General features: G+C 42.1%; 1 protein-coding gene across 2 annotated transcripts in view; it reads left to right on the top strand.

The window, feature by feature from the left end:
- The window catches only part of BLNK (B cell linker), a 79,070-nt gene that overhangs the window by 5,540 nt on the left and 45,610 nt on the right, over positions 1–27,920 (top strand). For both annotated transcript variants that reach the window (XM_061162267.1, XM_061162268.1), the window contains exons 2-3: positions 17,987–18,052; positions 22,020–22,069. In XM_061162267.1, the coding sequence (XP_061018250.1) occupies positions 17,987–18,052; positions 22,020–22,069 (116 nt within the window). The remainder of the gene's footprint in view (positions 1–17,986; positions 18,053–22,019; positions 22,070–27,920) is intronic.

Raw genomic sequence — 27,920 nt, 5'->3', positions numbered from 1 at the left:
ATGGGTGGAATTCTCAGACAGGTCTCTTTCTTCTCATGAGCAAGCTATATGGGAGCCACATTAGAAATTTGCTTAGTGTTTGTGGATTTCAGGACCATCAGCTAGGAAACCTCAAGGCGCTCTTTCTCATCCACTCTCATCTAGGCACAGCTCTGCCAGGAAAACCCTAAACCAGACTCTACATATTCAAGGCGCCCTCTCTCCTGGATCCAATGATCATCTGAGCAAGGTGTGCCATGGCTGAACAGTTCCTTCCTCTTCATGAATATGTTCCCAAATGGGCTATGATACAATTAATTAGGTTTCCGAGAACTGAGCTACAATTAACATTCCAGCCCTGCCTCTTACATCACTGGATGGGAAGAGATTGGGCTGGCACCCAAATGTTTTAGGCACACATTTACAATCTCTTGGTTTTTCCCCACAGATAATTAAGCTCATCTGTTCTGTGAAGAATTTGCTTGTTTGGTGCATTTTCAAAGATCTTACTATCGCCCTCCTGTGATGACATCAAGGCATCTGGGCATGTTAAAGAACATGAATAAGAAAAAAAAGAAATTAAGTAATAGCTTATTATAGAAAAATTGAAACACTGGATGACTTTTCTTTGGCTTTTTAATTAACCCCATAGAAGCTGTCTTACCCTGCTCTTCCCCCAGAAATAGCTGCGTCATTTAGATCAGTGGTTCTCCACCAGGGACAATTTTGCCCTCCAGGGGACATCTGACAATCACACGTGGGGTAGGGTTGCTGTTCACATGTAGTTGGCAGATGCCAGGGACACTGTTGAACATCCTGAACTGTGCAGAGCGATCCCCACAGCAAAGTATTAATCTGGCACAAAAATGTCAACAGTGCTATAGTTGGAAAACTCTAATTCAAATCAAGTGGAATGAATTTTATGTAGAATGAGAAGCACAGATTCACTTGTATGTACTTAGAGTGCAGTATGTATTAAAGTTTAGAGTATATAATACATATCTTTGTCATTGATGTGGCCTCTGCTTGCTAGACTGATTTTCCTCTGATCTCGGTCAGGGGTTGCCAAGCAGAAAGTCCAGAAGTTCTTGAGTCTGTATGTCAATGAGTTGTTTTTGAAAGAATTTTTAGTGTCAAACAAAGCTAGATGCCAGGAACGACATGAATCACTGAAACATATGTTCTTCCCTCCTAAGTAGAGAAATGAAAGCAGGAAAAGATTTCCAGACATCAGGTCAACCTTGGAGTACTCTGTTTCTACCTCTTTAAGTAGACTGGGCAACTTGAGTAGAAACCACGAGAGTTAGGATAAATATCAGGTAGACTCTGATTTTGTAGGCTAGTGGTCATTGGGGCTACCATTGCCTCCCCATCGGAGACATTGCATGTCTTGCCTTGTGATTTGGATTTGCCAGGTCCTTTAAATCTCAACTGACCTGGAACCATTCTGCTTCTTTAAGATGACCCTGCATCTCTCTATTTGCTCTGTTAGGTGTTGATATCTAAGCTCTCTGTAACAGCTTCAGTCTTCTCATTCCATGTACTTGCTGGGCTTCCTTAGCCTCCAGGAGCCAAGCACTCAATTAGAGGTTAAGAGGATGGCATACTCGTTGTTCCAGAAATGGGTCCCCGCTGCAGATTGGTGGAATTCCAGCCCCCATCCAGGTCCTGCCTCAAGATCAAAGGAGCTGTGAATCCTGAAGTGTGACCCTGGCTTGCTGTCTACCAGGTCCCAGTGACCTTAAGGGTCCCTAGCACATTGCAAGGAAGCAGCTGACATTGGTACATGGGTCACCTGGCCTGCGGTGGATACCCTCTCTCAGGGAGACACCCCTCCTGCTGTGGGCTGAGCCTCTTTCTGGGTCATGCGCTCCCATCCCCAGTTCTACACTCCTCAGCCGGCAGGCTTATGTCTTCCTTCCCACACGTGAACTTAGTGCTACACTTGGGGACTGCCTGCTCCCCACAGCTCCTCCCTTGCCGCTGCTCCTCCAGGTCTAACCTGCCTGCTCCTACCTGTCCTGCCTCATCTCCCTCTGAAAGGTCATCCATCAGCAGCTATATCTATAAGACTGATTTTCCACTTAGGTGTATTCACAACCCTTTTACAGCATCATGGCCTAGGTCCCCAAACTGGAAGTAGTCCAGCATGGCTGTTCCAATGCTCATTTCCACAGCAAAGCATGGAAGCCAGCTTAGGGACATGTTGCATGTCCTAGATGAAAAGTGCTTCCCTGTCTGTCACTTTCCTGAGAAAGAAGCTCGTTACTCCCAGGGCATCCCTGCCTCCCAGCAGGCTAGCTGGGCGTCCTAGATTGCCACCAGATTTCAACCCTCCTCGAAGTGTAGGGAACCTGCAACAGAGGTCACTGAGTTTTCAAGGCATGGGCCATGCAGTCTCACAGACCCCCAGGCTTGGCTTAGTGCTCTGCAGTTGTCATCTTGGATTCTCAATAATTCTGAACTAGGAGCCCTGCATTTTCATTTTACACCAGACCCCGGAAATTATGTAGATGGTCACAAGTTCCATGAGCAGCCTTGGCTGAACCTGCTCCCACTGCAATGTGTCAGGACACAAACATCAGTGAAGAAGCCTCCTGCTCTCCTCTCCCCAGCCTCCAAATCAGAAAGGTTTACTTGGCAGGTAAAATGGAGAAACCATCTCTCTACTCCCTCAGGGAAGATGCCCAGAGATGTGATGTTACCTATATAAGCTCACACTAACAAAGCCCAGTCTAGAACTATGCCTCCATGCTTGCTTGTGAGTAGGGAGGAGGAGCAGACCATGTCTACCTCTTTTTCTTTCCTGTGTTATTTACTGGCTAATAAAACATTCTAGCTTAGTCTGGGTTCTATGTTTCTCCGAGACTCTTTTTAAATTAAAAAGCAGATAGTTTACTAGTCAGAAATCCCAGTGAGGCCCTACAGAAAATTGTTCAGTATTTCATGCTATTACATGCTTCCAAGTCCAAACTTGAATTTCACACTGACGCAGGCATGTTTGGTACCCTATGATACTATATATTTTTCAAAGAATGTTCTCACAGTAGTTCATGTAATCTGAGAGTGAGTCATAATTAAAAAGAGCAGAGTCAGTCTTATGCATAGACTAAGTATAAAGGACCATGTGGTATAATTTAAGAAGTGCTCCAGAAAGGTGTTTTTTTGTTTGTTTGTTTGCTGAATTTTGGAATCAGGCAGACCTAGGTTTGACTACTTGCTCTGTGCTCCATAGGTCTTAGTCTTTGAGAAGATTACTTAATCCTTTTTAGCCTCAGCTTTTCAGGAAAATGAGAATAATAATAAATAACATAATGCATGTTCAGTTGTGCAGTCATGTCTGACTCTTTTAGAACCCATGGACTGCAGCCTGCCAGGCTCCTCTGTCCATGGGATTTCCCAGGCAAGAATACTGGAGTGGGTTGCTCTTTTCTCTTCCAGGGGATCTTCCCAACCCAGGGATCCAACCCATGTCTACTACGTCTCTAGCATTGGCACATGGATTCTTTACCACTGAGTCACCTGGGAAGCCCATATAACATAATAGGGGTGTTGTAACCATAAATGTATTAAATAGAGAGTAAGGGTTCAGAGAATGTCCCACAAATCCCTCCTGGCCTGGGCTCTGCTGTTGCCCCAAATTGTGTCCTTAGAGAGACATCCTTCTGTGATAAAGCAGTGTCTTAGAGTCCTGGCTGAAGATTAAATATCACTGTAATAGGTTCAGGCATTAAGCTCTTTGCCATCACTAACACCCAGGCCAGAATCTAACAGCTCATCGTGGGGGCAGAGACCTGTTCTCTTCTGTTTCCCACACAGATGTGGCTCAGTCTGTGGTTGTTAGTTGAAAGAAGGGAACATTGTTCAGGAAAGTGGTGAAAAGAAGGTGAGAAAGGTCAGAGGAGGGAGACAACACCTAAATCAAGGGAGGCTCTAAACTAAGGTGCTTGGATAACAGGGTTAGAGGGCTGAGCTCAAAGGTAGAAAGAAATGTTCTCCCTCATTGACTACGCTGTTGTTTACAACTTTACTTTGTTCAAAATTAAAAAGCTGCAGGGTGAAGAATAACCTTTTAAACATGTTTGGCATATTAATGACCATACCCAATCCTAGGTGGGAAGGAAACAGTCATTTTTTACCACAAACAACTACAGTAGAATCAAATACAAACATGAAAAACATACTTTCAAAAAGGAAAATGGCAAATGTAATACCAAATTGAAAACACGCTGGTGGCTCAGATGGTAAAGTATCTGCCTGCAATATAGGGTTTGATCTCTGGGTCAAGAAGATCCCTAAAGAGCTTCTTGATGAGGATGAAAGAGGTGAATGGAAAAGCTGACTTAAAACTCAACACTCAAAAAACTAAGATCATGACATCCAATCACATCACTTAACAGCAAACAGATGGGGAAAAAGTGGAAACAGTGGCAGATTTTATTTTCTTGGGCTCCAAAATCACTGCAAATGTTGATCACAACCACAAAATTAAAAGACACTTGCTCCTTGGGAGAAAAGCTATGACAAACCTAGACAGTGTATTAAAAAGCAGAGACATCACTTTGCCAACAAAGGTCCATATAGTCAAAGTTATGGTTTTCCACTAGTTATGTACAGGTGTTAGAGTTGGACCATAAAATAGGCTGAGTGCTGAAGAGCTTTTTAATTTAATTTAAGATGCTTTTTAATTGTGCTGGAGAAGACTCTTGAGAGTCCCTTTGACTGCAAGGAGATCAAACCAATCAATCCTAAAGGAACTCAGTCTTGAATATTCATTGGAAGGACTGATGTTGAAGCTAAAGCTCCAATACTTTGGCCACCTGATGCAAAGAGCAGACTCACTGGAAAAGACCCAGATGCTGGGACAGATTGAGGGCAGGAGAAGGGGATGACAGAGGGCGAGATGGTTGGACAGCATCAGTGACTCAACAGACATGAGTCTGCACAAACTCCAGAAGATGGTGAAGGACAGGGAAGCTGGTCGGGCTGCAATCCATGGGGTTGCAAAGAGTAGGACACGACTGAGCGACTGAACAACACCACCACCAGCAAATCACTGGAAAACTGAGCCCTCTACATGTATGCGACTATTTTGCTTCTTAAACTGTCTTTACACCCTCTTCAAGGTCAAAGTCCTCTTTTTATAGCAGATAACTTTTTTATTTCCTATCATCATCCTATACACAGACTATCACAGTTGCCCAAACAATCCCAGATGACTGAATTGAATTCATTTGATGAATGATGAAAACAATTCTTAACATGATTAAAATAAAAGCTATCCGTGTGCCTCGAAAGTAAAGTAAGGGGAAAACATCTGCTTTAAAATTGCTAGTATCTACTTAGTGGGTCTGAGGCTTCCTTTCGGGGTGATGAACTGTTCTGCAACAAGATTGTGGTGGTAATTGCACAGCACTGTGAATTTACTAAATGTCACTAAGTTGAATATTGAAATAGTTGAATGAGGAATTTTTGGTAATAAAATTATTTTGCATATTTACTGTAAAATATTATATTATGGGGATCCATGATCATTTTGTTTGACCAATTAGATACTGTGTCAAAGCATTTTTTAAAAATGCATTATTGGGGAATTCCCTGATGGTCTGGAGGTGAGACTCAGCGCTCTCACTGCGGAGGGCCTAGGTTAGCTCCCCGGTCAGGGAACGAAGATCCCACAAGCCGAGAAGTGTGGCCCCCCACCACAAAAAATGTATTATTAATAAATGTTCCTGTATGGTAAACTTTTAAGAATGACAATGCTTCCTTCCACTTCAATCTCTACATATGATATTTTCCAATAATTTTTTCACTCAGATCCCAAAGAAATGAGCTTGAGGCAAATTTTTTTTAATGTATCAGAAATACCATTCTTGCAAATCCTCTCCTTGAAAATTTGCTCCCTGAAAATATCTTTGTTTTTAGTTACAGAAATGATTGTTCAGACAAGTGGGGTGTAATATGTAGACACAGCCAAGGGTCATTCCCCCCACCCCCAAAAACTAAGATTAATTTTTTCTTTTAAACACACCCCTTTTCCAAAATTACATTTTCAGAATTTTCTGAAAATGATTAGAATTACTTGTCATGCAGTCTTACAAATTTGAAAATCATCTGCTTTACACAATAATTTTCATGCTGTTAGAGGAAAGACTGTAAACATCACAAAATTCCAGCTGTCAACACCTGGCTAGAACAAGAAACAAATCAGAGCCCAGCACAGTGACAGGGTTAGATAACATGACCTCCAGGGGCTCTTCCAAACCCAAGAGCCTCCTTGAATTTTTTTGCTTTCCATAACATGCTTCCACATATTCTAGGAAGAAGTTTCCCTCTACCCCAGGTCCTCCATGCTATGTGGGTGAGTGAGAGCCCGCAACAGAGAGATGAATGAAAGTGCTACATCCCTACAGACCGTTAAAATCAGGGTGCTGAGAGCCTGACACTTCTGCTGTCACATCAAGGGACAAATCTCCTAGGACCTCAGTACAGCTAATGTAACCTACTTTCCCGTCATCTCATCCGTGTCAGGGCAGTGTGTCTCATGCCTAGCTGCCTCAGATAGGGTAAAGTGCACCAGGATTTTTTTTTTTTTTGGAAAGGATTCAGGGTATTAGGATCCTCTTTATTCCTGGTTGTGCCACGTCAGCCCAATTTCTGTCTGCTTATAACTAAGATCCGCCGTCTAGACATGTCAAAGACAACCACAAAGTATTTGCAGATCTCAGTGGGAAAAAAGAAATGGCACAGTGTCTGGAGAAACTTGCAAATTACTTTCTCTGGTTCCTAGGTGGTTAGTAAGACAACCCAGGCTGTGAGATGCTCACATGGAAGGTGCACAGATGCCCCCACTCCAGGACTCTTAGGTGGCCTTTCGGACTAGGGTGATGAGAGGGGCGCATGGGGATAGGTACCCAGGTCTCCTTGCAGCTGAGCCCAGGCACTCTACTTCCGAGCACGTTCTGCACCCGAGAGCCCTCGCCATATTCCTTCCTGCCACCTGCATGTACTGCCCTCTCTCTTTCTCCTTCCCCCTGCCTTCTGCCCCTTCCTCTTTCTTCTCTGCCCCTCCCTAAAGACTGAAATGGGCCCTGCAGAGCCCACGCAGCTTTCCAGCAACAAGTTGAGCAGGGCAGACTTGTAGCAGGGCAGACTTGTAGCAGGGCAGCAGTGGGGGCACGTGTAAACACTCCTTGGCTGGGGGAGGAACTGGATGCCTTCTCCAGGGACAGAGAGGAAGATGCCCAAAGGGGCACATGCTAAAGCTGGCCATCCACCCTGGTGAGGGGCCAAGCTGAGACAAGGCAGCACACGTCATGCAGGGCTGGTTGAGAGCATGGGTTCTGGAGTCGGACGGCCCGATTTCGAATCCCAGCTCTGTTATTTACTAGATGTAGGACCTGGGGCAAATTGCTTCTCTGAGCAAGTATTTCCTTACTATAAAAGTTGTGATAATTACAACAACGTGAATATACAATGTGTATGTGAATACACTACTGACTGTACACTCACTTAACACTAGTTATCATAAATTTAATGTTGTGTGGTTATTTTTAAAACGGGATAACAATAGGACCTATATCACCAGGCTGTGAGGGCTAGATGAGATAATACACACAAAGTACCTGGCACATAATACATGCTCAGTGAGTGCAGGCATTCACTGCGGGGCCATTGATTATCCAGTTGACCACTGGCCTGGCTCTCTGGGCCTGGACTTGTAAGCATGGCTCTGGGCTGCGGTATAAACTGGAGGGCACATCCCTGCTGTGGAAACGCTGGTTCTTGAACAGGAAACTTGGACCACTTGTGGAAAGGATGGAGCAACGTGTAAGGGAAAGAGCTGGGGGAATCCTCAAAATTAATCTGGGGACAATGGCAGAATTTCTTTGGAAGTTAATGTCCTCCCTTCCAAGAGGAGGTTGACCCAGGATATTCCTAAAATCTCTCTCACCATCAGACTTCTGTGACGACCTTGATGACAGGCAAAACTAGGAGTTTCAGAGCTGTGTGGTCTGAGCCCAGCACTGAGGTCTCCTGGGCCTTGTATCTGCGTCTGCGAATGGGGCTGGGGGAGACCTTACTCTCGGGAGCATCTTGAGGTATCCCACGGTGGAAAGGACTTGCCAAAACTTCTGTGCCAGCTTCACCGTGGACACACTGTCCAGAAGGAAGGGACTTCAGTTGCTGAATTCGCAAATCTAAATATAACACCAACAATGCCACAGGAAGGCTGGCCTGGAGGAAGCTGGGCCAGGCTGTGGAAAGGAGGAGGGAAGCTAGTGAGAGGACAAGGGCTGCTGCATGCAAAAAACAGAACAGTCATTCAAAAGTGGCATTCAGTTTCAAAATGACAGTCAGTAGCCAGAGACTTCAGTTCTGAGACAGAAATTATCCAAAGGGAAATTATTTTGTGTGAATCAGAGATGCTCCCCAACCCACCCCGCCCCCACCCCGCCGCCCCACCTGTTTCTCTCTGCGCTTCGGTCTGACACAGGTCAGATGTTTCCGTCATGTGACATGGTGGCAGAAGGGACCTTCCTCCTACATCACCAGAGGCAGGGCTTGTGTCATAGCAGCTCTGAATCCACACGTGCCCTGCTTGGTCTGCTCACTGAACACTGGAATAACTAAAACAAATACATGTCTTGCATAAAACAAATGATAATATTAAATTTTAAGGGGAAGACCCCCACCCTTTTAAGGGAAGACCCCGCCAACAAGTCAGTTGTTGTTTAGTCACTAAATCATGCCCGACTCTTTTGTGACACCATGGACTATAGCCCACCAGGCTCCGCTGTCCATGGGATTCTCCAGGCAAAAATATTGGAGTGGGTTGCCATTCCTTTGTCCAGGGAATCTTCCCAACTCACGGATCGAACCTGAGTCTCCAGCACTGTAGGCAGATTTTTTACCGTCTGAGTCATCAGGGAAGCCCCTAAAATGTTTAGTTGTATCCAAATTTTGAAGACCTTTGATTGCCAAGATAATGAGTGTGTACCTTATCCTGCAAGAAACAGGGAGACATCAATGACTGTCCATGAGTGGAGCGACATGATAAAAGGAGCAATTTAGGAAAATGAACTCAGAGAAGGGGAGAGGCTGAAGGGAAGGAGACAAGATGGGGTAACACAGAGGAATGGATGGAAAAGATGGGGCACATATTTACAATGGACTGTCACTCAGCCATAAAAAGAATGAAATAATGCAATTTGCGGCAACATGGATGGACCTGCAGATTGTCATACTGACCGAAGTCAGACACAGAGAGAAACATATCATATGATATAGCTTATATGAGGACTCTAAGAAAAATGATGCAAATGAGTTTATTTACAAAACAGAAAAGGACTTATAAACTTGGAGAGTGAACTTGTGATGGCAGGGGAGATGGGGGTACAATTAGGGGGTTTGGGATTGACATATACACTCTGCTGTATTTAAAGTGGATGACTGGCAAGGACCTACTGTGTAGCACAGGGAACTCTGCTCAATATTATGTGGCAACCTGAATGGGAGGAGAATGTGAAAGGCAGCAGATACATGTGTACGTATAACTGAGTTGCTTTGCAGTACACTTGAACCTTTAGTTCAGGTATAGTTTATCAACTATACTTTTTTTTTTTTTTGAGAGGGAAATAAAGTTTATTAGAGTGGGAGACGCTGTTAGAACAGCAGGCCAGCTCAAGGGAGAACTGACGTCAACTATACTTTAATATAAAATTAAAAGTTTTTTTTTAAAGAAAAGATGGGGGCGGAGCACTGGCATAGTCTATCATCCATGAGATCACAATGGCTGTAGCTGCAGGAGTGAACAAGAGGGTATAGAGAAGGGTAAAATTTGTCTAAATATGAATTGATGTAACTGGTAATAGGAAATGAATAGTCAGAGAAAAAGTTTTAAAAAAAAGTTGGAAATTTCAAGCCTGAACACCCAAGAGCACCAGATTGTTTACTTATTAAATTTAATAGCAAAATATACCATAAAATGATTAGCAGCATCTTAAAAATAAGTCCTGAGTCAGTAAGTGAGATCATTAAAACTCCTGAAAAAGGAGGAAGTCAGTTAAACAGACCTAGTGATGATCACTGCATTTTAAAAAATCTATTCATAGTATGAAGTGGTCAAGAGACTGGATTTTTTTTTTTTTTTTTTTTTTTTTGCCTCTCTCACTATATATATACCAAAGAAAGCATTAGAGATTTCTATTCCAAATTGATCTTAGAAACATATAAGTTGGAGATACCAGGCCAGTTGTGAGGAGAACACAGATAGCTGTCCTAAGAGTACCCAACCAACTAGAGGTAGATAATTCACCGGCAGTCATCCGGGCAGTTCAGAGAGAGGCTGAATAATTCTCGGTCAAGACAAAAAGCCAGGCTTGGTTCAGCAGACACTGGAGAACTGCTGTAGGCCTTAGAAGAGAGAGCAGCCTGGTGAAAGCTGGGTTAGTAAACATGAGCTGAATAGATCCTGACAAGCCTTCAGAGCATGGACTGGAGAGGTACATTGCCAGAAGCAGCTTTTTCCTGGTGTGAAGGGGAATTTATAGGCTTGGATCTCGGTTGCAGGAGAAGGACCAGCCCTGTGCATACTGAGAGGATGAAGCTCCAGAACTGGGCTCAAGGTTAGGATGTGGGGATGAAGAAGGAGGAAGGATTTGCCTTGTTCTTTTTGTTTGTGAAGAGTTGCTTAAACATGAAACTTTCTTTAATCCATTCCTAAATCCAGATTAAATAGGGATTTTCTCAGATAAACATTGCTTTGCAGTCTACCTTTTCTCGAAAAACAGTGAAAAAAACATCATAAAGCTTGCCTTCTCATGGTTCTCTGTGAGTGTACTAAGGAGCTAAAAACAAGAAATTTTCTGGTTTTTTTCTACAAAACTAAAGAAAGCACTTCTTGCAGATGATACCATCTTTCAAATCATCTATATTTAATAAAAATTATTAGAAATGTTTTAATGAAACACAACTTAACTTGGAGTACTCTTTGATGGTCTGGCCATACGCAGCTGCCTTTCCAGTGAACCTCATGCCCACCCTGGTGCTAGTAGAGTTCTGCACCCCACCAGTCCATCCTTCCATGCCAATCAGCCAGGCTGGGGAGCATTTCAGTCAACCCTCCCTGCCACTACCAAAAAACAAAACAAACAAAAAAACACCCCAGAACCACCACCAACAGCAATAATAAAAACCAATTCTGGAGTACCTTCCGGTCTGGAGAAAAGCTATCCAAACTCATTCTACAAAGACCATCTATTGCCTACAGCCACCATTACAGTAGCATACAAAATAGTTTCACTGTCCTAAAAACCCTCTGTTCCACCTACTCATCCTTCCTTCCCTCTTCCTGAACTCCTGACAACCACTAATCTTTTTACTGTCTCTATGGTTTTGTCTTTTCCAGATTCTGGGTGGAATCATACCATATGTAGTCTTTTCAGACTGAATTCTTTGACTTAGCATATATCACATTTTTAATCAGAAATCATCAGAAATTAAAAACTGTGCAACATATGCAACCAGCCACTATTTGCCTCTGAGCCCAAAAAAGAAAAGAAAAATGGTTATCTTTTGCCATTCAAATTATACTAGACCTATCCTTCTTTTACAGACTTCCTGCCCCTGGGATTCTGGGAGTCCCAGGCTGCTTGTACCTCCCACATCTTCCCCCTGGCTCTCGCCTATCTCCAGATCCATTCACCAGTCTCCTACGAGCCATCCTGGTGCGGATGGCGTCCTCTAGGTTCCATCTAGATTTCTTGGGCTCCTTACACCTCTAGTCACAGACCCATCCCTTATTTCCTCACAGTCCTAAGAGAGTTATGAACGTGTAATAAAACTTCACTGACGTTTGAGGAATAAGAAAAGGGAAGTACATCAAAAATGATTTATTTTTGTTAGTAGTCAAGGCTTCACTCAGTGTCCTGGACCCTACCTCAGGCTCTCTCTGCTTTGCTCCCAGCCAGAGACCACTTCAAGTCCCATCTCACCTCAGCACGGTGAGAATGAATGCTTCTAGGAGTCAACTAAACCTGTAGTCAAGGGACCAGCAACCAGGAGGCCCCAAGAAGACAGGAGACATCCTGGTACCAGAGCCCAAGACCTGTCTACCACATCCTCATTTCCCTCACTTGCAGTTTCTAGACTGGAGTCTTTGCAGGATGAGTGACAGTGAGGCAGCCCATCCCCCATAGATGGGGCTATGTCGTGTTTTAGTCCCAACAGCACCACATTCTGTGTTATTCCATGTTAGAGCACTGTATTAAGAGTGGCAAAATCTCAGCCATGGTGCTCTGCTGGGAGCAGGTCTGGTTGCTTCTGGATTACGGCACAGTGTGAGGGGCACATAGGCCCTTCATCTCCACTCTGCAGCTGCTGCAAACTATGGTTCAAGAAGAAAGCATATGACTATAAGATAAATAAAAATACACTGGCACCAGGTAGTGCCTAAATTCACACAGAGAAAAATCAGGTCCCATAAAGAAGTGACTGTCTAGTAAAGCATGCATCCAGATTGGGTTACCAAACTGACCACTCAGTTTCTCTGCCTCAAACTCTGCACTTGGGTTAGTGAGGATTTTAATTTTCTGCAAGCAGGTATTTGCTTTATTTGGCACAACTGAAAGGCTTGCAGTGGAAAAGGGTATGATCATCACAACAATCACAGTTCTGCTCAAAGGGTGGGCGCCCAACAGGTAGAGTCAGCACCACCTGGTGACTTGTAGGAAATGCAAATTCTCCAGCCCCACCACAGACCTGCCCAATCAGAAACCCCAGGGGCTGGAGTGAAACTCTGGGTTTCCAAGGACCTCTGGGTAATTCTGGTGCAGTTTAGTGTGAGAACCACTGGTCTGCCAGATTCTAAAGCCTCTAAACTCTTCTTTGAAGGCAAAAAACTGCTCATAACTTTCAAACAATGATCTTTCCTCTCTCAAGACATCATGGGATCTAAATGAGATCCTGGTTCAGTCAGGGTCACATTACTCCAGTGTGTTGGTAAATAGCTAAGTTTATTGATATTAACCCAAAAGCTTGAAAAAAATTTAAAACATCAGGAAAGGAGAGAATATAATATCCAACTTGGTTTATATAAGGAATAATAATGATTTATATGACCTGCTCACTATTTTAAATGTGAAAATGCCATACTGCTTAAAAATAGCTTATTAATGCTATTTTAAAATGTAGATATGTGTAGATAAGCTTTGTCCTTCATTGTATTTTGTTAACATAAGCATGGCTATCTCTTCACAAAGATGAGAACATTGAGATCCCATTATCCTTCTCTGAAGTATCTCTCTGAAAGGGATATCTCTGAAAGGGATAATCAAGGTGCAGTTACTTTATGCCTTACTTATTTTCACCCACACACAGCTTATCACAGTGAAACAACTGTCGTTCAACTCAAGAGCATCCTCTCCTGAAACAGTCCAGTTGCACATTTCTTTGCTATTGCATATCCTCCAAGTTATGCTAGAGGACAAGAAGTGCTCCAAAATGGAGCATAAGATACTAAAGAAGGTAGCAAAAGTTGTGCATCACACCGTGTGTGAAGAGTTGATAAAGTGAGCTGAGGGCATCACCACATCTTCTCAGTCTGGGGGATGCCAACTTGTACCACACAACAAAGTTGGCAGCTGAAACTGAGAAGTCTGTGGATGGCAGGATTTGAGTGAATGAGATGCAGAGGAAGGAAAAAAATTTAAACACAAAACATGTAGTTTGTGAAACAATTCAACCATTTGCTAAAATTATAGATGATAATATTTTAATAATCTATCAGTTCAGTTCAGTTCAGTCGCTCAGTCGTATCCAACTCTTTGTGACCTCATGAACCGCTATAATTAAAAGTAATTATGAAATGCCAAGAAGCATCAACTACCCAGGTGAATAATTGAAAAAATTACATTAAACTTTTTTGCAACAATTTACATATGACTATTTATACCTACAGCAAAGTCACTTATGCAAATCAGCCTCTGGCTCCCTATTACTCTGCCTGTGTCACATTCTTCCCGAACCCCTGACAGGATCCTTCACTCCGGTTCATTTTGCCCTTCAATCCAGTTAGGCATTAAGTAGGGTAAAGACATTCCACTTGGTTATAGCTGGCTTAGAACTAGAGTGCCCTCTGCTCCCCACTTGAAATTATTCAGTTTCTTCCTAATCAATCCATTTCAATCTCTCTCTCAATATCACTTTCCTCTGTACTCCTAGACCTCCTATCTTTTTTTCCCCCTCATCCCTCTATCTCACAGGTTTTCTACAGTTCCTCAGCAAAAGGAGAAAAGGGCTTGCATGGGGTATATGTGAACAAATTCTAGAATGCTGTATGGTTCTGAGGCAACTTAAAGTCCAGCTGGAAGGATGCTCCTGTGTGTCTCTGATGGACCAGGTGGTCCTCTTCTCTTTCATCCATCCTGTTCTCTCTGCTGCTGAGCCTGGAGCTTAGCTGAGCTCTCACACATGTGGAATCAACACACCCAGCCTCCCTAACTGGTGATGTAAGATATGGCCTCATTTCCTTTTTTACTCAAACAATGAAATGGCACTGACCTTTCGTATACAAACTTGAACCCATCATTGGGTTGCCCAGTCATGTAGATAATTCTCCAAGGTGTAGCCTCAAGAAGTCTCTCTTATCTTTCTACTCCACCCTCCAGCTTGTCCTCCTCCTGCGATCAACCCCTCAGCGCCAATGGAACACACCTTCCCCATAGCCCCATCAAAGCCGGGCTGCAACTCCTGACAGGACACCATTGAAGATTTGGGACAATAAAGGGAATTACCTCATTGAAAAGGGCTACCGATGGCACTGCAGATGGCTCTCTCAGAGCAGAGGCCCAGACCCAGTCTTAGGCTCAGGGCCACCTACCTTCCCACCCCTCCAGCTTCACACTCTAGAAAACCCTTCAGGTTTGTCTATGCTTTTCAGGTCTACAGGTCCTAACAATCATTAGACCTAGAAGGGAAATGAGCTCCCCTAAATGCCCAGTCTACGTTACTATTTCTTGTTTGACAATCTCCCTTTTCCCAAGATAGTTGAGAGTAGGAATGTCCACTGTGCAGTAAATGTCCCATCACCATGATGTCTGACAGCCCTCAGGAAATAGCTACAGCAGGACATCAGCCCAGGAGAGTTGTTGCTTTTCAGTCATTAAGTCGTGTTTGACTCTCTGCAATCCCATGGACTGCAGCACACCAGGCTTTTCTATTCCTCACGAGCTCCCAGAGTTTGCTCAAATTCATGTCCATTGAATTGGTGATGTTATCTAACCATCTCATCCTTTGTCGCCTCCTTCTCTGCCTGCCCTCAGTCTTTCCCAGCATCAGGGTCTTTTCCAATGAGTCGGTTGTTCACATCAGGTGGCCAAAGTATTTGAGCTCCAGCATCCGCCCTTCCAATAAATATTCAGGGTTGATTTCCTTTAGGATTGGCTGGTTTGAGCTCCTTGCTGATCCAAGGGACTCTCAAGAGTCTTCTCCAGCTCTACAATTCAAAAGCATCAGTTCTTCAGTGCTCAATCTTCTTTATGGTCTAACTCTCACATCTGTACAGGAGTACTGGAAAAACCTAGGTTAATTTCAGCCTGAAATTAACACTTAATGGGGGACACCAACAGGTCAGGCCAGGCAGAGTTCCTTTGATAAGCTGTCCTCTCATCCTCTCAACTGCTCCATCCCTACACCAAAAAGTTTTGCAGCATATACATTGTAAATCCATACATAGCCCAAGAGAATATTTCTCCCAGATTCCAGTTCCTGTCAACAGGGTTTCGTACGCCTATGCTAAGCTTAACTGTGTATCACTCTTCATAATAGCTAATAGAGAGCCTAGCTTCCAGAGTGAGAGAAATCTGCATTTTTTTAATGGAAAAACTCCATTTCCTCCTAGAACAATGGCTATATACAAGTTTTTTGTGTGCTCAGTCATGTCCAATTCTTTGCTGCTCCATAAACTGTAGACCACCAGGCTCCTCTTTTCATGGTATTTTCCAGGCAAGGATACTGGAGTGGTTGCCACTTCCTACTCCAGGGGATCTCCCAATCCAGGGATCGGACGGGAGCCTCTTGCATCTCCTGCACTGGCAGGCAGATTCTTTACCACTAGTGCCACGTCAGAAGCCCCATATACAAGCTTTATGTTTCATTAACTAAAATGCCCAATGAAACTGTTTTCTCAGAACAAAGGAAGGCCTTGCCTGAAAGGTAAATTTATATATGTTATGCTTTCAAGGCAGAACCATATGAAATTTTATTTAGATGTATTTTAAATTAGAAAGTCATTATGAAGAAAACAAAACATGGTCCTATAATCTGACCTTTTTTCTAATTCATAAATTTTTCTAGCCACGATTGGCCTTGAAAACAACCATGTAACAATTTTTTGCATATCATTCTAAAAGGCTATGCACATACCAGCACACATGTATATACATCTTTTTTCCTACAAAAAACATACATGCATATTCTGAATTTTCCTTCTTTCTTTTCTTTCTTCTCATCCTCCATTTTCATTTAACTTAATAATATCCCAAGTTTTTTTTTTATATATATATTAGCAATCTGATGCTGAGGCTGAAACTCCAGTACTTTGGCCACCTCATGCAAAGAGTTGACTCATTGGAAAAGACCCTGATGCTGGGAGGGACTGGGGACAGGAGGAGAAGGGGACGACAGAGGATGAGATGGCTGGATGGCATCACCGACTCGATGGACATGAGTTTGAGTAAACTCCGGGAGTTTGTGATGGACAGGGAGGCCTGGCGTGCTGTGATTCATGGGGTCACAAAGAGTCGGAAACGACTGAGCGACTGAACTGAACGGAACTGAATAGAGATGTATTTTTTTATGGTCTGTGGTATTCCATTTATGGCTTTATCAATGTGTATTTAAGAAGTTCCCTTTTAATAATAGATGGGCATTTAGGTTGTTTCCAGGTATTTTTGGTGGGAGAGGCAGAAAGGATTAGAGTTATTACACCTATCTGGAATAAACATTCTGATATGTATGTTTGTATAGTTTGTGACTATGTTCATAAGGTAAATTCCTAGCAGTGGAACTTCCAGGTCAAAAGGCAAGGTGGTTTTACATTTTGACAGATATTGATTGTACTAATTTATCTTCCCAAGAATACCTGTATTCTCATATACTTGGCAATCCTCGGGATTATCATACTTATTAAGTTTTGCCAGTCTGATAATCAGAATATTATACCTCATTGTTTCCATTTGGATTTCTTTAAATATAAGTGATATTAAATAACTTTTCATTGATCTGTTGGTCACTTGTATTTTTTTTTTTTCTGTTAGCTCTGTGTTCATAGATTTTGCTCATTTTTCTATTGAATTGTTAAACATTTTTTTTGTACTGAGTTGTAAGATGCTTTGTTAATCAAAACATGTAGTTCTTCTTCTTATATGTGCTGCAAATGTTTCTTCCAGCATGTATTTATCTTTTGATTTTGTGCACATTACTTTTTGCTCTGCAGAAATTTCAAATACTTATGCAACCAGATTCATTCATCAGTTTCTTTATGACTTCTGTGTATGTACAATTTTTGAGTGACAGTTTTTCCAGATTCTATCTAGTAAAGTTAACCTCCTCACAAAAAAATCTTAAGCCTGATTTCTGTCTATACTGTATTCTTCAAGGTAGCTCCATCCTTGTATGGTCTGAGGACAGTAAGTGATAAATGGTGAGGCTTCTGATAGCTTATGACTCCTCAGAACAGACATATCTGGGAGTCAGAATTTCTCCCAGAGCCTGAGACTGACCCAGACTTCAGTGGGTTGGTGCATGGCCTGATGACCACACTCATTATAGACTCAGTCATACCTTCCCTCCGCTCAAGTAGTAAATGGCCAGCTTAATTGAATACAATATAATTCATGATATTTGGGGGTTTATTGTAGGGCTTTTTTCTTGTACTCAAGAAGGATAGAAGACTTAAAAATCAACATAGTTATTAATATTTTATGTTTCATTTCATTTCATACAGGCAACTTCAAAAAATGGTCCATGATATCAAGAACAATGAAGGCGGAATAATGAACAAGATCAAAAAGTAAGTCAGATGCCATAGCACTATGTGAGCACTTATGTAAATAACATCTTATGCCAGCCTGCAGTAAGTGGAAGAAAACAAAGTTCCCTGTTACCCGAGTGAGGAATGGCAACCTCTCTAGCATGTGACACTTTCTTACTCATGGCTAGAGTCATGGTGGTCAGACCCACATTCAGGAAACATGGTGAATGAGTGGCTGGTACTCAGGCACCTTGCTTTTCTCTCTCACTCCTGGACAGCTGAGTTATGCCGTTCAAGGAGCTTGGCAAACATCAAAAGAGATGTTTATAGAAGCCAGATAATCAGCTTCTTTGACCACTTAGCTAAGGGCCACTTGGATGCGTTTCTGTTTTGTAGAAATTCAAAAGAGAAATTGCAAGAACACAGCCTGATTTCTTTAGGACGCCGTAACTGTTTTCCATATTTTGATTTCTGCTTTTTCAATTATGACCTTGAAATGGTGTCTTTAATTAACACTTGGAGAAGGAAAGTTAGAATTCCAAATCTTCCTACACATACATGCACACAGACACACACCTCTAAAGTTTTGTTTTTGTTTTTGCAGAGAATAGAAATTGTATATTATGCATACCTGAATTTGCCACTGGAAATTTAACTCAAGAGGAAAAGGAAAATGGTATTCTGTTAAGTTTTTGTTTAAGGCTTTTTTGTTTTTATGAAAGTAATACAGATTCACTAGAGACAAAAATCAAGGAGTTCAGAATTGCGTGAAATAAAAATCTCTCACCTTCTCCTATTCCCACCCTAACCTGCTCCCCAGAAATGGACACAGCATGAGTGAGTTTGGTATAAATATCGGTTTGCATATGTTTACACACACACATGCACACCTTGGCATAGCTGTAGTCCCTAAATACACATTACATACCTGCATACAGTTTCATCATGAGTGGCATCATGCCACACGCACATTCTACCAAATTGCTTTGTTTCGTGGTTTTAATTAATGCTATATAGTGGGCATTTTTCTTTGTTAGTACATAAAAATAACCATAAACCTTTTAAACAGATAATTAATAGTCTACTATAAATATACTATTATTTGTTTAGCCAGCTATATACTGGTGGACTTCTTTGAAGTAGGAGTAGGAGTTTAAATGTACATTTTGGAAGACAATTTAATAATATCTATGAAAGCTTTATGGCCATTTTTTTTAGTTTACCTGTCACAAATAATACTTCAATAAATACCCTCTGCAGACTTATGAGTATGCCAGAAAACTAAATTCCTGAAGTGAAATTTCTAGCTTCTGGACAGGATTTGTGCCCTTCAGATTTTGGTTGGTATTACCAAACTGCTGCCGCCAAATTTTGTACTACTGGTTGGTGGTGGTTTAGTCCTTAAGTCGTGCCTGACTCTTGCAACCTCATGGACTGTAGCCTGACAGGCGCCTCTGTCCATGGGGTTCTCCAAGCAAGAATACTGGAGTGGGTTGCCACTTCCTTCTCTAGGGGATCTTCCCAACTCAGGGATCAAACTTCCCAACTTAGGTCTCCTGAATTGCAGGTACTACTAACAGTGGATAAAAGTTCATTTCCTCGTGGCTTCAGAGCAGAGTATCTTTTTTTTTTCTTTTTTGGCCTTTGCTAAACTTAAGAGTAATAAATCACTTTTCATGGTGTTTTTAGGCTATACAATGTAAATGAATTTCAATATGTGTAACTGGTCATCATAAAATAGTTAAAATGATCCTCTGCTTGAGGGATAGTGGTCATCTCCTACAGGAGAAGAACCTGTCTTCATGGTCTGTCCTATGACTGGGAGATGTGTGTGTGACTATTTTCATTTCTTATTTCTAATACATATAGAATCTCATTGAAATGAGAGAACCCTGCCAGTCATTGTTTTCATCACTAGCAATTCTAGATTAATTATCTCACAACTGCCAATTTTACAATATACCAATTCTTTCAATAATATGAAGTTTTTGTATAAAATGTCTCCTTATTCCATTTACAGCAGCCATGGAGCTCAAATTTTCCCAGATAATTTCTATTTCATTCTGCCCACTATCCCCTAATACTTAACAAACTGTTTTCTTCTCTGCTTGGAAAATATGACTGCCCCAGTCATCACCCTGGTGAAGTCAATGGCTCTTTTGGGTCGAAGTGCTCCGAACTTAGGCTCTGGCTCAAAACCAAGCCACAGGTGCCACCTTCAAAGGAGGAAGCACAGTTGAGCACACTGGTTTCCGAACACGAGAGCATGACAGAGTTGTCACCAGTTCATGGCTGAGTGAGAAAAGGCCTGTATAGAGCTGAGGGTTGGCGTGCAGCTGCTGGCTGCTAAACGAGGCCCAAATGACACCTTTTATCTCTGGTTGATGTTCAGTGATCAAGGTCCTCTCTTGAATTGCTCCTTTATTCTGACATGATGACCTCACACTTTTGGGGGTATTAAAATATCCTTTCTTTTCTTTTTTTGAAACGACGTTAATAACATATAATGGTTGGTTTGTGCTTTTTGAAATCTAACTGTTCCATGAACATACCTGGCACCAGATCCAGTTTTGATTTTGTTTTTCTTCCCTTCACTACAATAGACAGTCTCTCTCTCTGGACCTCATCCTAGGTCTAATGACAATGTCTTCCCAGCATGCCCTATTGGCTTGCTGGGAATTGAATGAAACAATAGCTAGGAGAGTCTTTAGGAAACAAGAAAAAAATTTCTAGGCAAATATAATTAATCTTATTTTTGCAACATTACAGTTCTGGTTTATCAGCCATTTTTGTTGTTGTTGCAATCAAGCATGATTTTCTGTACCAATTTTTTTCCCAAAAATGAAATATTTTTGTATGTAATGGTTACCTTGAGTGTGTGTGTGTGTGTGTGTGTGTGTGTGTGTGTGTGCGCTCTAAGTCACTTCAGTGGTGTCCGACTCTTTGCAACCCTATGGACTATATCCCTCCAGGCTCCTCTGTCCATGGGATTCTTCAGGCAAGAATACTGGAGTGGGTTTTCACACCCTCCTCCAGGGGATCTTCTCAACCAGGGATCAAACCTGTGTCTCTTGTGTCTCCTGCACTGGTAGACGAGTTCGTTACCACTAGCTTCATCTAGGAAGCCCCAGTGGTTAGCTTATACACGGCTTATGTAAACAGATGTGATGTTTTAGTAAATGAAGGCTACTGGGTTTTATATAGGTTTTATTTACATATGTCTAAATTTCACTAAGCAAAGCATTCTTACATAACATGCTAACTCTTATTAAAAATAATAACTTACTATAAACCTTATACATTTCAAATAATGGAAGGGAAAGTGTTGTCAAAAGTTGTAAAAAGTCTAAAAATGGGGATACGTTTTGAAATGTAATTTTAGTTTTTTCCTTTTAATGAATGGGAAAGCTTTGTGAATATTCAGAACATTTTATATATGCATAAATACAGTAGTTTTGAGAGTGCTTGAAACAATTCAACTTTTATCTAAACATCACAGTCCTCAACCTGGAGACACTCACTGCTTACTTATTTGGCATTTTTTTCAATAGTTCAAAAAACAATTTCATCCCAACCTATGACATTTTAGTTCAGCATTTTAGTTGATTATAGCTAATTTTTCTTTTTATTTAAAGCATTTATTGAATTATTTATTAAAATAGAGTTCATCTTCTCTTACCTTCTTATCAAACAATCAACATTTATTGTCCTCGAATCTCTGATCTCTGGGCTTACGAGTGTTCTGACCTCTCAGAGCCCTTCCACCTCCCGACCTCACCTTTGCCCAGTCACAGCCACACTGGGCCCTGGGGGGAGGGGTAGAGGCTGGAAAATGCTGACTAATGGCTTCACTACATTTACAGTACATTTAGTTTTTCAGTGATGAGTTCAAAAGAAACCATTATTCTGTTAGTTATCTACCCATTATCTCTAAACCTGCTTATATTATGGGCCTTGACAATAGTTATCCTACTCACTGACCATCTGTCTAATCTGTTATCTACAGGCTGAAAGTCAAAGCACCTCCAAGTGTTCCTCGAAGGGACTATGCCCCAGGTAAGAGTATTTCTAAACTACTTGGACTCTTGACTAACCTAATGTTCATAATTACTTCTTGAAAAGGGAACACTGTTCTACTCATTTGAAAACAAAGGAACCCATTCTAATTTTAAGAGTGACCAAAGCATCTGACTATAGTGGAGATATAGTAGTCCTTCTATCTATCCATCCATCCATCCATCCATCCATCCATCCATCCACTCATCTATTTATCAAATATGTATTAAGCAACTTTCATGTGACAGGCATATACAGAATCTTAGGTAAAAATACAATGAAAATAAGACAGATATGGTCTACATACTCACAGAATTTATAGTTTAGATGGGAAGATAGATGATTTTAAAAGAAATTACAATTCAGTGTGATGGGGAAGCACAAAATTCTATGGAAGTACATAGCAACAGTATCTAATCTAATTTGAGGTAGAGAATGTGGAGGAAGTAGGGAATGGAAGACTTCCTAGATAGAGAATTGTTAAAATAGATACTTGAGGGTGCATGAGTTTGGCGGGGGTGGGGGGGGGGGTGGGGGGGGTGCGGTGTACATGGAATAAATTACTGATGGCACATAGTTACTCAAACTTCTCCAAGTTTTAGCCCTACAACCCCATTCCAACTAGGATTAACTTTGTCAGGGGAGAGGAGCTGGTCTGGAGATTGGTAGGTTTATGACAATAGAAAGCTAAGTACACCAAAACCTTTGACTGTGTGGATCACAACAAACTAGAAAATTCTTCAAGAGATGGGAATACCAGACCACCTGACCTGCGTCCTGAGAAATCTGTTTGCAGTTCAAGAAGCAACAGTTAGAACTGGACATGTAACAGGCTGGTTCCAAATTGGGAAAGGAGTACGTCAAGGCTGTATATTGTCACCCTGCTTATTTAACTTATATGCAGAGTACACCATGAGAAATGTCGGGCTGGATGAAGCACAAGCTGGAATCAAGATTGCCAGGAGAAATATCAATAACCTCAGATATGCAGATGACACCACCCTTATGGCAGAAAGTGAAGAAGAACTAAAGAGCCTCTTGATGAAAGTGAAAGAGAAGAGTGAAAAAGTTGGCGTAAAGCTCAACATTCAGAAAACTAAGATCATGGCATCTGGTCCCATCACTTCATGGCAAATAGATGGGGAAACAATGGAAACAGTGTTACAGATTTTATTTTTTAGGGCTCCACAATCACTGCAGATGGTGACTGCAGCCATGAAATTAAAAGACACTTGTCCCTTGGAAGAGAAGCTATGACCAACCTAGACAGCATATTAAAAAGCAGAGACATTACTTTGCCAACAAAGGTCTGTCTAGTCAAAGCTGTGGTTTTTCCAGTAGTCATGTATGGATATGAGAGTTGGATTATAAAGAAAGCTGAGTGCCGAAGAACTGTTGCTTTTGTACTGTGGTGTTGGAGAAGACTCTTGAGAGTTCCTTGGACTGCAAGGAGATCCAACCAGTCCATCCTAAAGGAAATCAATCCTGAATATTCATTTAAAGGACTGATGTTGAAGCTGAAACTCCAATACTTTGGCCACCTGATGCGAAGAACTGACTCATTTGAAAAGACCCTGATGCTGGGAAAGATTGAAGGTGGGAGGAGAAGGGGACAACAGAGGATGAGATGGTTGGATGGCATCACCGACTTGATGGACATGAGTTTGAGTAAGCTCCAGGAGTTGGTGATAGACAGGGAAACCTAGTGTGCTGCAGTTCATGGGGTTGCAAAGAGTTGAACATGACTGAATGACTGAACTGAACTAAACTGAAGCTAAATAGATTTTCCATCACAATTTCCTTGTCTAGAAAAGATGCATTGGGCAGGTAGGTCTAAAATCTCTCTTTAGTTTCTAAAATAAAAGGATGTCCTGGATGTGGACAGGTCTATCCATCCCTCACTGAGAACCACAGGGCTATAGACACTGATGATAACTCTTCCTCTACAGAATGACAACTGAAACCAAATCTCAACCTTAAGGAATGATGACTATTTTAATTTTTCTACCACCGATCAAGATAGTATTAAATCAGAAAGTTGAGTTTTCCTTGAGCACTAATGAAATCTTATCACACTGAGAAATGCTGACCAGCATACCAAGTCTGGCCACTGACTCATAGGATCACTTTTTAGAACTCTTTAGGTGAGAGAGAATTTATTGACCTCACATTGCCAATCAGTCAGCAAGTCTAGACAGTTGGCCAGGGATTCCTTTGCAATTTAAAGCTAAAAAAATTAAGTACCCTGACCTTTAAAATATACCGTTTTTCTATGGCCATATCACCTTGAACACACCCAGTCTTGTCTAAAATCTACCTAATCAAAAATTGATAAAAACAAATACATTTTTCCCTCCAAAGTTCCAAAAGAGAAATGAAATCAAAGCAGACTGCATCTATTAAGCCCAAAGGCTTGATTGAAGAATATGGCATCATGGGGTCTCAGGTTTAAAAAGGGGCCCAGAGGTCATATAGTTTAACATCCAATCCATTGTGTTAAGTTACCCCACTCCCACACACCAGACTCAGGGTCCCCTTTCCACTTGGAAACCTCCTGTGATGACCTCTCAAGCCTTTTTGAGCCCATCAGGAAGAGACAGCCATGGAGCAATGTAGATGTGATCCATTTCCTGTGGCTTCCTAAGTCTGTTCTGGTAGCTACACGGTGCAAGATTTTAAAAATTTTAAAAAGTGGAAATAGAGTTGTTCTGTGCAACTTCAAGGAATAGAATAAGATATTAGGTCATCTGAATAGTTTCTTTCTAAAACAAACATCTCCAGGTGCTTCAGCTGTACCACACATTCTTTGATTAACTCCACAAACATTATAGGAATGTCCTGTTTGATACTCACTCTGCTAGATATATAACAGGAAACAAAATATAGTCCTGGACCTAAAAGAAATAATAAATCAGAATGCAAACTTGTAAACACAAATATCCAAACGTGGTAACTGCTGGGGAGGAAGATGGCAGACGCAGTGATAGGGAATCAGTATAGGGTAGGGGAACAACTTGAGCAGTCAGGGAAGGTCTCTCTGAGAGGGTGCCATTCAATTTGAAACCTGGAGAGTTAGCAGGAACATTTGTTACTTTGTAGATGACCCAACAGCACTGGAGATGCTGAACACAAACATTAGGAGCTCAGGCAATTCGACCTATCTGACTAGGATGGATGTCTCCTGACGGTCCTTGTCTCCCTTGTTCACACTCAACTGTCTCCTTGTTCACACTCAACTGTCTCCTTGTTCACACTCAACTGTCTCCCTGTTCATCCCCTCACCCAGGTCCCTTCTTTTCCTCTACTTTTTACTTGGGCAGAAGACAGGGAGCATTCACAATTTATTTACCTTTTGCCTCATGCTGGAGATCATCCTTGATTCCTCCTCTTCACTCAACCTCTACCAAAAAAAAAAAAAATCAAACTCTAAATCTTATTTATTCTCTTTTAAATATCTCTCAAATATTTTTGCCCCTTTCTATTTACAAAGTTATAGCTCAGACTCTGCTCATCTCTTGCTTGTCCTAGAATAAAAGCCTCTAAGTAGTCTCCTAAATTATTAATTTTATGGGGTCTTTTCATTCTCCACCAGAGAACTGTCCTGGTTCAAAGAAATACCTTTGCTTAAATATTTTCATTGTTTTACATTATCAAGAGGACCCACAAACAAGATCCATCAAGGTTCAGCCACTAAATGGCTGTGTAACCTTGGATAACTCTTTTCTCGTTTCTCAATCATGCAGGGCTGAGCCAGAAAACCTGTTAGGTTCTCACCAGAGCTAACACTCTGGCAGAAACACAAGTCCTGGGAGCCCAGGGCCTAGTGATGAAGCAGTCTCTCCTAATCTTCCCTAACTTTAGGACTCCATCACTTTCAATCTCCCTGATGCTCAGAAATGTTCCCTTGTTTGACCTCAGACACCTGCTCTCTTCCCTGAAACTCCCCAAATAGTCTTGATATCAATACCTTTGTACTTAATCTCTCTTATGACACTGAAATGTGGTCAGGTCTTCTAAGTCTTTGCTGTGTGTGTGTGTGTGTGTGAATGTGTGTGTGTGTGTGACTGTGTGTGTGTGTGACTATGTGTGTGTGAATGTGTGTGTATGTGTGTGACTCTGTGTGTGTGTGTGTGAATGTGTGTGTGTGTGTGTGACTCTGTGTGTGTGTGAATGTGTGTGTGTGTGACTCTGTGTGTGTGTGTGAATGTGTGTGTGTGTGTGACTCTGTGTGTGTGTGTGAATGTGTGTGTGTGTGTGTGTGTGTGTGCGCTAGTTGCTCAGTCATATCCGACTCTGTGTGACCCTGTGGACTGTAGCCCACCAGGCTCCTCTGTCTGTGGATTTCTCCAGGCAACAATACTGAAGTGGGTTGCCAGTTCCTTCTCCAAGGGATCTTCCCGACCCAGGATCGAACCCAGGTTGCCCACACTGCAGGCAGATTCTTTACCGTCTGAGCCACCAGGGAAGCCCCCAAAATGTAATTCCTAGCCTGGCAGCATCAGCATCACCCAGGAGCTTGTTAGAAATGCAGAATCTCTGCTCTACCCTAGAACTAATGGATCAGAATTTGTGTTTTAGCAAGAACTCTAGAGGGTTTGAATGTATATTAAATTTGAGAAAGCCTGGTGTAAATCACCAACTCTGTCCTTATTGGTTCTCCTAAACTGAAAGACAAATCTATTGAAATTCTACAATCTCCAAAATTTATCCTATTGTTTCAACAGACCAATATAGTCTTGCCTAGTCTCCCTGCTCTTACACTCAATCCCTGGAAAAGGTCCTTTTGGCAAGACTGCCATCATCACCTGCAGTTAGTACCCCCCTTGCCACTTCCTGCCCCCACCAAGTCATGTCCCAGGAGCATTTTGGGCTATTTCTCCTGAGCCTTGAGGTCCTTGTGCAGCTGCAAGCCGGGGCCTCAGAAACCAGCCCTGACAGTTTCGCCTGAACTCACAGAGTCTTCAAGGACATTGGAGGCCCCAGTGTTTGGAGATACTAGCCCAGCAGTCCTCCTAAGTCCAGGAAGCCAGTCAAGTGCTTCCTAGAGGCCTACGCAGATTTGGTCCACCCAAGACTTCTGAAGCAGCCCCACCTGTTTCCTCTGGATGATAGATTTATGTCCTATGTCCAGTCCCAGAAGCTAATGGCTTCCCCAACTCATTAAGCCAAGGTGGAGAGTGTGTTGACCTTGGTGATGCTGACCTTCAGAAAGCAGAGGATAGAAATGGCCAGTGCCTCCTAGAGGTTAGCAGGAGCATCATCACAGTCCCTCTCATTAGAAGGTGGAAGGACAAAGCTTGAATCTTACAAACAGTGAGGCTTGGACCTCCTACAGATGCAAGCAGGTTAGGCCAGTGTGCACCCTGCTACTTTCACTCCAGACCCCACAATCTACTTGGGCTCTGAGGAAAGAACATTGTTTGCAGGAACACCACGGTCTACCAAGCAAACTGTATTATTCCCGTGCAGCTGGCATTGCTGGGGGAAGGGAAGCTATTCAGAACATACTGGGTGTTTACTCTGACCTGGACGTTGTGCTAAGCTCTTTATAGACATTCGGTTCAGTTCAGTTCAGTTCATTCACTCAGTCACATCCAACTATTTGCAACCCCATGGACTGCAGCACGCCAGACTTTCTTGTCCATCACCAACTTCTGGAGCTTGCTCAGATTCATGTCCATCGAGTTAGTGATGTTGTCCAACTATCTCATCCTCTGTCATCCCCTTCTCCTCCTGCCTTCAATCTTTCCCAGGATCAACATCTTTTTTAATTAGTCAGCTCTTCAATCAGGTGGCCAAAGTGTTGGAGTTTCAACTTCAGCATCAGTCCTTCTAATGAACATTCAGGACT

Source organism: Dama dama, chromosome 15, assembly GCF_033118175.1.
Source record: "Dama dama isolate Ldn47 chromosome 15, ASM3311817v1, whole genome shotgun sequence".
In the NCBI taxonomy this organism is placed as follows: Eukaryota; Metazoa; Chordata; class Mammalia; order Artiodactyla; family Cervidae; genus Dama; species Dama dama.
The sequence above is the reverse complement of the archived record's forward strand: the minus strand, read 5'-3'. Positions and strand labels throughout refer to the sequence as shown.